A 13,569-nucleotide genomic window follows, 5' to 3' on the forward strand; every position below is an offset into this window, starting at 1 on the left:
ACGTTTCCAGTTTATTTCCTATAAAATAGGAGTGATTGTACATTTTCTCCTAAATTCTGGTTCTTCTTGCTAATTTGTGGATGGCAGGGCATTACTTGATGCCTACTGGGGTGGTTTTTGGTATTTTTTCTGCGGCAAAACATTTATACTGTGTAACTTGATCTACGACTCAATATGCAAGACCTCAAGACTATACCTATCTTTACAAATGACCTAAAAACTGACATTTCCATCTAAGGTTTTCAATTTGTTTCCTCTAAAATGGTCCATGATTGTACATTTTCTTCTAAATTCTAGTTCTTCTTGCTGATTTGTGGTAGGTAGGTCGTTTCTTGAGACCTACTGGAGTGCTTTTTGGTGTTTTTTCTGCAGTTTCTTTGGTTTTTCAGAGGCCGACTCCTGTGTTCCAGGTAGCTGCTTTGGGTTTCCCATTGAGGCGGTCGACTCAACTCATTCGCAAGAGCTGCTTTGGCTTTATTTTTGTGCCTTTCCTCGCTATCAATCACTGCGTTGTCGCGTGTGAACTCTCAGTGTGAAACTCATGCTCTGTACGGTGCCAGAGTCTGTTGGGTTCCTCGGTGGCGTCGGTTGCTTAGCGAGTCGGCTAATGAGTCTCCGTGGACCAACACTCGTCCAACGGGAGGTAAAAGCAGAATCACACCTCACATGGAGAAATCTTCAGAGTCCTATCTTGACTTTATCTTTATTATAATTCAACAAATTCAACAGGAAAGGTTGTTTTTTTTTTCCTACTGACAGACAGTTTCTAAACCACACCTTTAGATTTCGACTCCGGTTTAATCTGCAGTGAATCTGCACCTAAAAGAAGGCAGAGAATGAAAGAGTAGTTTCCTGTTTTCAAAGCTGGATTCTGGAGCGTAAAGCCTCTTTCGGTCTGTACGTGGATCTATGCATTGCAGGCGCAGCAGATGTCCGTTTTGTTGTTCTGGGAGATCAGCAGCAGAAACAACATCCACAACACTCACACGGCTGTGATCAGGAAAAACCAGCTTTGGCTCCAAGCTCCTGTTTCCTGAGCTGAACTCGTGAATGAATTAAACCCATAAAATGAATGAAATATACTGTTGGAGAGTCGATGCTGCATTTGTTTTTATTTCACTGAGGGCTAAATATTGTTGAGAACATCCAGCAGTTGGTTAATCAATAGTCAAACTGCCAGTTTTTGCATTTATTTTTAGTACGGAACAAAAATATATGTGTGAATGGGAGTTAAGAAGGCAGATTTTCAAATAGATGAGTGAATGAATGAGTTAATGTTCAGTGCTTCTGCCTATTTTAGCCATCAGCAGTGGATGAACTGTTAGCGGTCACTTTGGTTGGTGAAAAATGACTGAATGAGCCTTTTTCCAACAGTAGATTGTTGGCATTATTCGGTCAAGATTCTAACTTAGCATTTAGCCTTTAGCTTTATAGCCTGTTTCTATCATCACTGGATTGAATTTGTCCGTGTAGTCAGAGTGTTTTAAGTGAAGAATGAATGAGTGCATCGATGGATGAATGAATAGTCTGTTTGCATCAGTAGTGGCTTAAAGTGTCCATGCAGTAAATTCGGTATATTTAAGTGAAAATGAATAAATTACGTTAATAGTTTTGCTTTTAGTGGTTAAGAGAAAGATGAATGAATGATCTGTGGATATTATTTTGTGTAGCCCTATTTCTGACAGTGGGTTAACCTTAGCTTTTCTCTGGTAGCATTATGTGCCCAGAATGATTCCTTTTGACTGTAAACAGCCTCATATTCAGTGGATCTGACTTTACTTTTAGCCATTTAGCCCATTTTCCACCGTCTGTGGATTGAATTTAGGGGTGTGGTGTAGTTTTTAGTGTGTTTAAGTGAAGAATGAAAGATTTTTTTTTTTTTGTGTACCTGCTTATTTTATTTAGTCGTAATTTCCACTTACAATGTAATAAATGTCAAATTTAGAAAAATTTCCAATCCATCTTTTGTATATAACCCATATTTCCATGATTAGTGGTTTAAATATTAGTGTGTAGTCAGTCTGTTTAGGTAAAAAATTAGTTTCTTCAATGGCCACAGTCTTCCACCATTTCTTAGTGTATTTTTGCTGCCATTTTTCTACATACCGGTAGTTTTAATTTAACAGTGCACTCCGATGAATGTGTTTTCTGTCATTATAAATATTCCTTCTTGTGCTCACCTTCCCCCTTTTCTCTTCTTCTTCTTCCAGGTAAAACAGAGAGGAGTTCGTATTCGTACGGAAGAGAGTCCAACCCTCACTGCCATCAGGTCAGTCTCACTTCCTTCTTTTATTAAAGTCTTCTGCGCTCGTCTTTGTTGTTTTGGTGGTAAACCGGTGAAGTTACCGGATCTCAGAGCTCCGTCTGAGCATATGACACCTCTGTAAAGACTCAGATTCATGTTGCTGACAACCTTTAAGCCTGACGTCCTGCAGATGAAACTTGTTTCTCGATCCCACGTGAAGCTTCAAGGACGAACTAAAGTGCTCTCAGGTCACAGCTGCTTTTTGTTCTCCAGCAACATGTGGCTGCAGCTTTTTTTTTTCTGTCTTCTGCATTAGTATGTAACTTGGTTATTAAAGTTACCCAGGATGACTCATGAGGCCTTAAAGTCACAAAGTCCTAACATTTTTCACTTTTGAAGGGTGACGTAAGACAAACAGAATCAGTGAAAGATGAATTTCAGTGAAATCCTTCAGTTTGATTGGAAAGTGGTCGTGATCTTGCAGGTATTTAGTGTTTTATCGTGAGTTGTAAAGTTGGAGGTGACTGTGTTTTAAAGGAAAGAAGAGAATGTGAGAAAAGTTAGTATATTGGAGAATAATTGCGCTGATTTCAAAGTGTTGACATCCAAACACCAACACCGTCCTACCAGATATGAGTTTTAGACAATGGACAGGGCAAATCACATTCAACTGGTTCAAAAGTTGTATATACCCACAAATTCAAAAAATAGTTAACATACAAAAATATTTGCTATGTTTACTTTCAAATTAGGGCTCTGCTATATTAATTTTCATTAATTTTATCCTTTTATTCACTTGTGACACGTTTTTATGCTTAAAACAGCCTTGTTTCCTGCTGTTCATGGAAAATGAAGTCTAAAAATATCCAAACAGAAGCCACTGCACAACATAATCATATAAAAAGAGTCTTTATGTCCACATAGAGTTTCTGTGCATCTAAGCTTCAAGCAGTTTCTTGGTGTTTTTGACTCTTGTGACATTTTTCTTCACTCTCGCTTCATTTTTAACTGCAATATAAAGTCATGGACCGCTATGGAAACAGAACAACTACGACTAGAAGTAGAAAAAAAAACTCTAAAATGTGCCATTAATCGGGAAAAAATGGCAAAAAATGTAGGTTTCTTTGATTATTTATCTCTTAAGAATAGAAAATAATGTCATCAGCATACACAGCATTTTTCCAAGTGGCCCGCAAGGGATGTCTCTTCGTACAATATCTGTATTTTACTGTTAATAATTTCTATTTGTTTACATATTTTGGTTTGTGGAAACACTGCCTGCAGTTCAGCCGAGACGTCTCAGAATATTTGTGATGTAACTGTTGGTCGTTGCTGTGTTTTTCTTAACTTTTGGCCAAAATATGCAATATTTTTTTGTATTTTTACACAATCTGGTCAAGACAAATGGTTATATTTTGGTCAAATCTTTTAAATGAAGTGTAAAGTGATTTTGGTGAAATGTCATGATTTTAAGCTTAGATTTGGTTAGTTTTCTTGACAAAATCCAAAGTTAAACATGATTACTTCAATTTTCCAGCAATACTCTTTGTTTTTAAGGGTCTTTTTCTGATAAATGGTGTAATTTTGCTGTTTTTTTTAAAGAGAACATTGCAGAATAGAATGATTTTATTGAAATATCATGATTTTAAGCTCGCATTTGGTTAATTTTCTCAACAGAATCCAAAGTTAAACATGGTTAGTTCAATTTCCCAGCAATGTTTTTTGTTTGTGAGGCTTATTTCTCTGATAAATGGTGCAGTTTTGGTGATTTTTTTTTTGGTACTTTGCTTTTTAAAACCCATCTGATCGCTTTGGGGTTCAGATTTGGTTTGGTCGGGCTACATTTCTCACTAGCTGGTCCGATTGTCTGAGGTCTATTGGTAGTTTTGCCATAATTTGTAGTAATAATAACACTTTGCATACATTGAATTTGCCATTGAATCCATCAATAATATAAAGAAATGGATTAATGCAGCTTTAAAGTAGTGTTTTGATGGTTTGTAGACGCTGTTCTCTGCAGGATTGTTGCATTTTCTTGCTCGCATTTGTAATTTTCGTCTAAATAAGTTAATCTCCTGAAAAGTTCCTCCAACTTCTACACGGTGTGTATATTGAATGTATTAATGCGGCATCATTTAAAGTTCACATCATCAAACCGTCAGACTCTTTCAGCTCCGATCGTGTCACTCATCCTCGTCACCGCTATAAACAACAGCTGTTACATGGTTTGTTTTTGTTTGTTTTGTTTTCCAGAAGTTATTCCCAACTTCACAACACAAATAATTATTCATTTTAACTTTAAGGATTATTGTTTTTAAAGGAGGACAGTAGCGGCAGGTGTTGCGAGGACTTTGGTTTTGAATGTGGACTGTAATCTTCCTACTGGTTTCCCGTGGACCATATGCATCCGCCAGAAACCGCTGATGATAATTAAGAAGACATACAGATGTTGAGGTTTGATTCTGCCAGTGGAATATTAAACGCAGCGAGGCTTGATGTTCTCGCCATATTTTTGATGACCGGCGAGATAAAAAACGTTGCATACGTTCGGTCTGATCCACTCCCCGTTTATGTTGCTTTTCATTAATTAAAACTTATCAAAGATTGCTGGATTGAGAAATCAAAGTTGCTCTAAGAAGCTGTTTCAGATTATTACGAATGTGTGAAAAATTATCAAGATGTTTGAGATCAGACGACGGCTGATGGATCCCCGAGGAAAATATAGCAAAAGTATGAAATAATTCAACTAGTTTGGAGTCAGATTGATGAAGTAACAGCTGTAGTAGAGTTTAGCTGTTGGCATCTCAACATCTGATGGATAAAACAACCATTTATGGTCCCCAGTGGATGAACCCTACCTTTAGCGCCACCAGGAGGATAAAGTTCACACTTTAGCAGTAAAATAACTCCACATGTATTTGATATTAAACCTTTTATTAGACCAAATTAATCCCATTCATTGGTGCAGTGTTGTAGTAAATACCATGTTGTCACCATTTATCCTCCAACTCTGTATCATTTGATTATTATTATAAACTGTGCAATCTGAATGCACTGTAAGAAGTGAATGTTTTGGATCAAATATTAACTGATTTTCTCGGTTTTGTTAAATTGCAGCAAATAATTAAAGAAAAATATGAATTTATGTGTGAACTGCAAAAACAAGTTGTTTTTGCAGTTCACACATTTGGTTGTAAAAACAACCAAAGAAAAAAAACCCAGCCAACATCTGTAATTTGAATGTATTTTGTTTATACATAGCAATTTATTCTTTTACATTTGATTGTAAGATTTGAGTTTTTATTGTGTTTAAATGAACAGTTTCTAAAATTGTCATTTTACAGGTATGTGCAATTAAAGAAAAATATGTTAAGGAATGATGTGAAGTAATGTTAAATAATTTTTAACTACTCTTTCACAGATTTTTGCAGTTTTGTTAAATTACAGATATTTTAAAAATTCGCAGAAAATGTTTTTTTTTTAATTTAAAAAAAATTTTTTTTTTTTTTACATTTTTTGTGGAAAAAAAAATAAACAAAATATCCATAACTTTAATGTCCACACTGAAAATTGGTAATTATACAAATAGCATTTATTTCTTTTACTTTTTTACTGTAATTAAAATCGGCAAAAATTATTAGAATTCTACAGATATTTGCCATTAATTGGAAGACAATTTGTAAAATAAATATTTAAACTGTTATTTTCCAGATTTTCCATGTTTTGTCAACTATTTAGACTGTAAATATAAAGTCAACATCAATTTTTTTTGTTTTCCAAATAATAATTAGTGCAATTTTAATTTTGTGAGAGAACATTTTTTCCACTGTAATAAAAACACTGAAAATATGACTAAATTACAGATATTTACCATCATTTAAAAGAAAAACAAGTATATTAAATATTGAAAAATGATAAACAAAATTTTTGTTGTTTTTATGTTTTTTTTGGAATGTGTGACTATAAATGTACACTATTTGTTACTGTATTTAAATCAACTAAAATTATAATTATTGTGCCGATATTTGCTGTTATTTTCAGTTTTTTAGTTTTTGAAAGTTAAATTATTCCACTATTTTTTGACAATGTAAAAAAAATTGTTCTTGCACACTTTCTGCCAGATTTTCAGTTTTTTTTCTTTTTACAGGATTTTTTTTTACAGTGTAATTCTACATAAAACATGAATTATACCATTATTACTGTGTTTAAAACTGAATCCTACAGATTTTATGCTCCACACGACCCACGTTGTGCATGTTAAACGTTCTGGACACGGAGAATCTGTCTAATAACAGCAGAAGTTGCTGCCAACCGTCTGATCAAACCAAACAAAATGATTGACGCTGGTCCAGATCTGGTTGCCCCAGGCAACTGGGCAGCCATTACCGAATGAGGAGGACAGAAAGTGGACTGAAGCAAAAAAAAAACACCTCAGTGTGGCATCTGAAGGACTCGCTAGTTTTCAGAGTTTAGAAAGGCCTTCCTGTCTTTTGATCTGACGCTTTCTGCGCTGAGGACAGGATTTGGCCGTGGCAACCTCCCGAACAAAGACGCACAAAATAAAAAAATAAAAAAAACCACAGCGAGATGCCAAATGTGTCAGTCGGACTGGAACAGTGTTCATCTCCACCAATTAAAAAAAGCCGCTGGTCCAGTCTGGGTCCGTCTGAATTAGTTTTATTCACTCATTCATCAGTCGTTAGTCGATTCATTCAGTTTGTGCTGCTGCTTTAGTCATTTATAGATTCAGTTTTTTGCTGATTAGTTCCTTTATTCAGACTTTTCAGTTCTTTCATTTATCCATCTTTTTACTCATTCATGTCTTAATGCTTCACTCATATTTATAGCAGCTGCACTTATTTATTACGTTGTGGATTCATTTTGTTTTGGAATTATTCAGATTCTACAGTTTATTCTTTTCTTGCAGTTTGTTTTTCACTCCTTCATTCCTTCATTTATTGGTTCAGATTTTGTGATTAATTAATGCATTTTAAGCTCATCAGTTCCAACATTATTATTGTTTTTAATTAATTACATTGATTCATTTGACCATTTATTCATTTGTTCATATTATCTATATCCATCCATCCATCCATCCATCCATCCATCCATCCATCCATCCATTCATTCATTCAGCTGTCCATCCATCCATCCATCCATCCATACATCCATACATCCATCCAGCCGTCTATCCATCCATCCATCCAGCCTTCTATTCATCCATCCATCCATTTATCCATCCTTCCATTCATTCATTCAGCCATCTATCCATCCATCAATCTATCATCCATCCATCCATTTATCCATCCATTCATCCATCCATCTATCATCCATCCATCCATTCATCCATCCATTTGGCCATCCCTCATCCATCCATTCATTCATCCATCCATTCATCCATCCATCTATTCATCCATCCATCATCCATCCATTTATTCATCCATCCGTTTATCCAACCATCCATCCCTTCATCATCCATCCATCCATCCATCCATCCACCCACCCATCCGTCTTTTATTCCTAACCTCCTCTTACATCCAGCTGTGGCCTTTGTGTGAAGCTACGGCGAGCCATAGAGGACAAAACAGTGAAATAAATCAAACATTACTGCCTCTCTGGCCGTTTTCCTACTGGGCTGCTGTCAAATTATCCTGCTACACAGTCTGAATGGCTCCTGATGGAAATTGTTTGGAAATGGCAGATAAATTTACATGCTGGGCTCAAGTCCAAAACCGTCTGGCTTCATCCTCGGCTGTTAGACAGAAAGGTAAAAAAGAAAAACACTTTCGAGAGGAGGATGAGCTCAGGAAACTATCAGTGACCCCAGATTATTTCACCAGTCGATGACCAAACCCCATAGATTTCCACCTTTAAGCGTTTAATTCCACGTTTCGGCTCCAGTTTTCGTGTAAGTTTCACATTTACACCTTATAATTCATTGTTTTTGCTAGTTAACAACCACATCTCTGCGAATCTCCTCCAGCTGAGTTCTATGAGTCCCACATTGTGTTTACATGAGCAAGTTTCTGTTTGAGAGAATTGGTTGTTTCTGCTTTAATTGAGAATGTAATCGAAGTTGAATTTAGGGGAACAAAAAAATCAGATGTGGGCATCGAATCAGAGGTCTGGAACCAAAACCAAATGGGAAAATGACATTTTTTAACCAGATGTTGGCAAACACAGAAAGTCATTTGATCAAGACCACGACTGTTTGCGCCATAGTTTATTTAATTATCAAGATTTGAGCTCAACGTAGTGGAACAAACTGAGACTAAATGCAGCAGCGACCAAATCATTCAGAAGCTTTGTGAAGGTCAGCTTTGACATTAGAAGATTGGGCCTGATTATGGCAAAGTTGTCCAGAATTCAAAATTTCACTGAGAAGTTTTGGTGCCAAATGGTGGAGCTGCAAGTTCAAAAGTACACTGTAAAAAATAACCCTGTTAAGGAAAGCAGAAAGTCTGGCAGCGAGGGTGTAAGATAAAAATATGTTGAAAAATGATGCATTGTAACATTGAAAAACTATCAAAACTGTTAAAATAATGACAAACACCTGTAAAATAATATTGTTTGTTGAATTTAGTAGTTGTAATAGTAGAATAGTGGTATAATTAGTTTTCTTTTACATATAAATTGATGCTTTTTACTAGATATTATCAGTAATTTTACAAAATAGGGAAAAACTGTAAATCAATAGGTACTATTTTACCATTTTTCAGTCCTTAATATGCATAATTTGTCTTTAAAATATTCAGAAATATCTGCAAAATAACACTATTTTTTGGTAATTTAAAAACAGTTTTTAAAAAAATTTGTAATGTTGTAATTATACACTGTAAAAGAGCAAATTACTATTCGCAAAAGTACAATTTCCTTTTTTTAGTTTGTTTTGATCCTGATCAAAACAGATTCTGATGTTAACATTTAGGTTTCCTCAACATCAATTTTAAAGTTGTCTTAAATCCTTAATACAATTTAAACAGTGAAGTTACATAAAAATTCAGCTCCTTTCCACTTGTTATGAGTCATAAGTGAGAACATTAGCTATATAGACCAAATAGTTTTTCCTACCAGGCTGTAAACATGTTTATCTCTGTTTATAAAGTTATGTTTTTAATATTGAGGTCTATGAGGATTGACTTGATTTTGGCTCCAACCTCTAGTGGCCAGTCGAGGAGCTGCAGCTTTCACAATTCCTATATTTTTCAGCCCCAGAGTTTGGATTAAATATGTAATTTGTAAATCCAAAACAATGGCAGTACAGATTCAAAACTACAAAAGCGACACATCTAGTCTTAGCGGGAGGTTTCACTGATGTTTCTAATAATTTTATTGTTTTATTCCACTAGTATACATAATTCTGATTAGTTTTGAATGGAGTTTTGGGGTAAAACAGTTGCTTTCAGGTTCTTGCTTCAAAAACCGATAGCCGGTTAGTCCAGTAGAGTCTAATTTAGTGTTTATTTTCTGCTTTTCTTGCTCGCTGATTGCTTGCTGTGAATGGGGAGCCTGACAGGGTTGCAGTGACTTCTCTCCGAAGCTGTAAATGGGTGTTGGGGGCTGGGAAACATGGCCTCCTGCCAACGTCAGAACCCAGCCCCCCGACGGCGAAGCCCCGCTCCCCTAAAAAACATCCAAACAGCCTCCTCAAACCATCGTCTGCTGGCAGAAGGCAGCGTGAATATTCTCCAAACACCGGGGACGGAAAGGCCCGAGTCTGTTGTTTGATTACCCGCGACATCTGGAAAAGATTTTATTATTAATTTACCTCGATACATTATTAAATTCTAAATAAGGTGGCGTTTGCTGTAATTTGACTTACACGAGAAATTCCATTCAGACAAAGCGTATTTTAATGCGTGTGGTCAGACAATGACCATTCTTGAATTTTTATTTTGTTCCCCGAATACATTACATAGCGAGATTATGCCTAATAGCATGCAGATAGAACACACTGGCTTTTAGTGTGTTTGCTTTTGATTGGGCAGTTGATAAAGTGGTGTTATTTTTACATTCGTTTACAGGCGCAGGTGTTCTGGAGCTTTTGATCGTATCTCATGGTCTACATTAGTCATTGGTTATGACTCTGGTATCTGTTTTCCTGGAAATTCGTTTCACTTTAGTTTGACACTATGACAAATTTTTAATGATTTTTTTAATGCTAGATTTGGAAAACTCAGCATTCAGGTCAAGAAAAATTAGATTTGCTGCATTTGACGCTCATAATATGTTGTTATTGTGATCATAATAGGCAGTTTTTTTCATTTGTAGGTATTGTAGAAACTGTATTTAATTGGTTCAGGTCATATCTGACAGATTGGTGCTTCTCTGTTCATGTAGGTGAATATTGTTTAACCTTTGGTGTCCCTCAGGGCTCAATTTTGGGTCCCCTACTCTTCTTATTATACTTGGTGTATTTTTAAGAAACACCACTTTCCTTTACATCTTTGTAGATGATATACTGATTTATATACCCAAAAAACTCCTTTAACCCAGATAAAGCTCAATCTCAAAAACTTAAAAAAAAAAAAAAAAAAAAAAGTTATTCATGCTTTTATCGACATTTAGCTTGACTATTGTAATTCTTTATATATGGGTGTGGAGAAGTGGCCTTATTTAGTATTTGTACAAAATGCATGCAAGAAAGTTGCAAGAAAAAGAAGGCATCGTCACATTACATCGGTATTAGCCTTCCTCCACTAGCTCGAGATCCAGACTCAAAAATAAAGATGTTCTTTCCAGTAGCTGCTTTTAATCTCTTTAAACCTGACACCCTGATGCCATCTATTATTAGTGCTGTATTTGTTATTATTCTTTTTAATTCATTAGTCTTATTCAGTTTTGTTTTCTAGCCGTTGTTTCTGTATTATTTGAACTGTACAACACTTTGGGTCAACTCCTATTGCCTTTAGATTAAATAAATTTGACTTTGACATAATAGTTCCAGCAATAAAAACCCACAATCTGTCATTTCTGCATCGCTATTGACGACAACTGACCACATTTTTGATACACTGGTTGTATCTATTAAGTTAAGACAACTTGTCATGAGTAGAACTAACCAGCGTGTGGAATTAGTTGTGTAAAATAAGTTTAAGTCTGAGGGAATTGTGGCTTTTTTTGGCAAAATTAGTCAAAGACAGCCTTGCATTATGGAAAATGTAGGATCCAATGTTGAACTCATGATCTCATTGGGTTTTATTGGCATTTTTTGGGGCAAAATTTGTAAAAGAAAGCCCTAAATTTACACCTTTAAGAGTCTAAATAAAGAGATTATCCAGTTGCATTATGGTAAATGTAGGATCCAATGTTTAACTGATGATCTCAGTAGGTTTTTTTGAGGGCTGCTTTGGCAAAATTTGTAAAACAAAGCTGTAAATTTATACCTTTAAGAGTCTAAATAAAGACTGTATCCCGTAATATGGGAAATGCAGGATCCAAGGTTTGAATCATGATCTCAATAGGCCTTTTGAGCAAAAATATTATCAGAGAGCCCTAAATTCGTACCTTTTGGAGCCTAAATAAAGATGGTATCCAGTTGCATTATGGAAAATGTAAGATCCAGTGTTTAATTGATGATCTCGGTAGTTTTTTGGGGATGTTTTTGGGCAAAATTTAGAAAAGAGAGCCCTAAATTTACACCTTTAGGAGTCCAAATAAAGACAGTATCCAGTTGCATTATGGGAAGTGTAGGATCCAATGTTGAACTCATGATCTCAGCAAGCTTTTTAGGGACTTTATGGGCAAAATTTGTAAAACAAAGCCATAAATGTACACCTTTAGGAGTCTAAATAAGGACAATATCCAGTTGTAATATGGGAAATGCAAGATCCAAGGTTTAACTCAGATCTCAGTAGGTTTTTCGGGTGCTTTTTTGGCAAGATTTATCAAGGAAAACCCTAAATTTGCACCCTTATGCATCCAAATAAAGGCAGTATCCAGTTGCATTATCAGAAATGTAGGAGTTATTGTTTAATTAATGATCTCAGTAGGTTTTTGGGGTAAAATTTATAAAAGAAAGCCCCAAATTTACACCTTTAGAGTCTATAAAAAGACAATATCCAGTTGCATTGTGGGAAATGTAGGATCCAATGTTTAACTTATGAACTCAGTAGGTTTTGGGGGGCTTTTTTTCCCAAGATTTATCAAAGAAAACCCTACATTTGTATCCTTATGAGTCCAAATAAAGGAAGTATCTAGTTGCATTATGGGAAATGTAGGAGTCATTGTTTTTGGACTGTGTGGCGCTTATATTTTCCTCTTTTTGGTTCCCCAACTTTTCAAATGTGCAATTCAGAATGTTCCTCATCGTTTTCTCTTCATCTCCACATTCACAAACCTTTTACTTCCGCCATAAGAAACATCAAGAGCGAGATATTTTTGAGATGCGCACGCCAGAAGTTGAACCCGTTTAGCTTTAGCGCCACCCTCAGGTCAAACTCTACATCTTTACTCCCGCTGCTATCGCTAAGAGCAGCACATTGTTTGTTCTTGAGTTTATGGGTATTTCTGCTGCGAGCATCACCTGGACTCTCATAACGGCAGCAGAAATTCCCTCCTGGGTGGTTTAATATCCAGCAAACACTCCTGTCTGCCGTCTGAAGGGACGTTCTGGCTCCACGAGCAGGAAAATCATCTGGATGGAGGGACGAGAGCCAATCATCCTGCACTCTCTCTCTCTTTTTTACATCATCTGTTACATCTTTTTCATCGTTTTTCTGTTCTCGTTCGCTCTGTTCTTCATTCAAGTCGAAGCCAAAGTGTCAGCTGCCTAGGTGTGCACACACAAACACATAAACAGACACGCAATCCTCCTCCCGGCCACACCAAAGCGTTGCCTGTCATCCAGCTATCGGCTCGCAGATCAGCAGGTTAGCGTCGGGCCAGCAGCTAGAGCTGAGGCAGCAGCAGTCTGGATGTGAGCTGGAATGCAACATGAAAAAAAAGCCTTTAACCCCTCGTGCACACACACATAAACACACATCAGTGGGCAGAAAGTGCTGAAGGCTCCGTTCTGAAGCTCTGCAGGGTTTCAGAGGTGCTTAGAAGCGGCGTTTACCTGTTAAACTGAGCTGCACACATACGCACTTATTCCAAATGCAGATTATTCCACAGCTACATGCATCCACTCTCCCCTCATGTGCAGGACACAGACGTAAATGTTCGCCATCTTTGAGCCGCGAAAACACAGAGACTCCTTTGATGCTCGTCCTCTTGAGTTTTAATGCGTCTGAGTGGTTGCACGGCGGCGTTTGATCATCCAGGAAGAGGTGACCCGAGGTTGTTTCATCGTTCGGCGGCAGGAAAAGGAAAAACTGTTGCAT

The 13,569-nt window shown here is 36.5% G+C and overlaps 1 protein-coding gene across 4 annotated transcripts in view; it reads left to right on the forward strand.

The window, feature by feature from the left end:
* The window catches only part of LOC111564555 (transcription factor 4), a 291,882-nt gene that overhangs the window by 128,974 nt on the left and 149,339 nt on the right, over positions 1 to 13,569 (forward strand). For all 4 annotated transcript variants that reach the window (XM_055019300.1, XM_023264202.3, XM_023264203.3 and 1 more), the window contains one exon: positions 2,211 to 2,269. In XM_055019300.1, coding sequence (XP_054875275.1) covers positions 2,211 to 2,269 — 59 coding nt within the window. The remainder of the gene's footprint in view (positions 1 to 2,210; positions 2,270 to 13,569) is intronic.

Source organism: Amphiprion ocellaris, chromosome 17 (assembly GCF_022539595.1).
Source record: "Amphiprion ocellaris isolate individual 3 ecotype Okinawa chromosome 17, ASM2253959v1, whole genome shotgun sequence".
Lineage (NCBI taxonomy): Eukaryota > Metazoa > Chordata > Actinopteri > Pomacentridae > Amphiprion > Amphiprion ocellaris.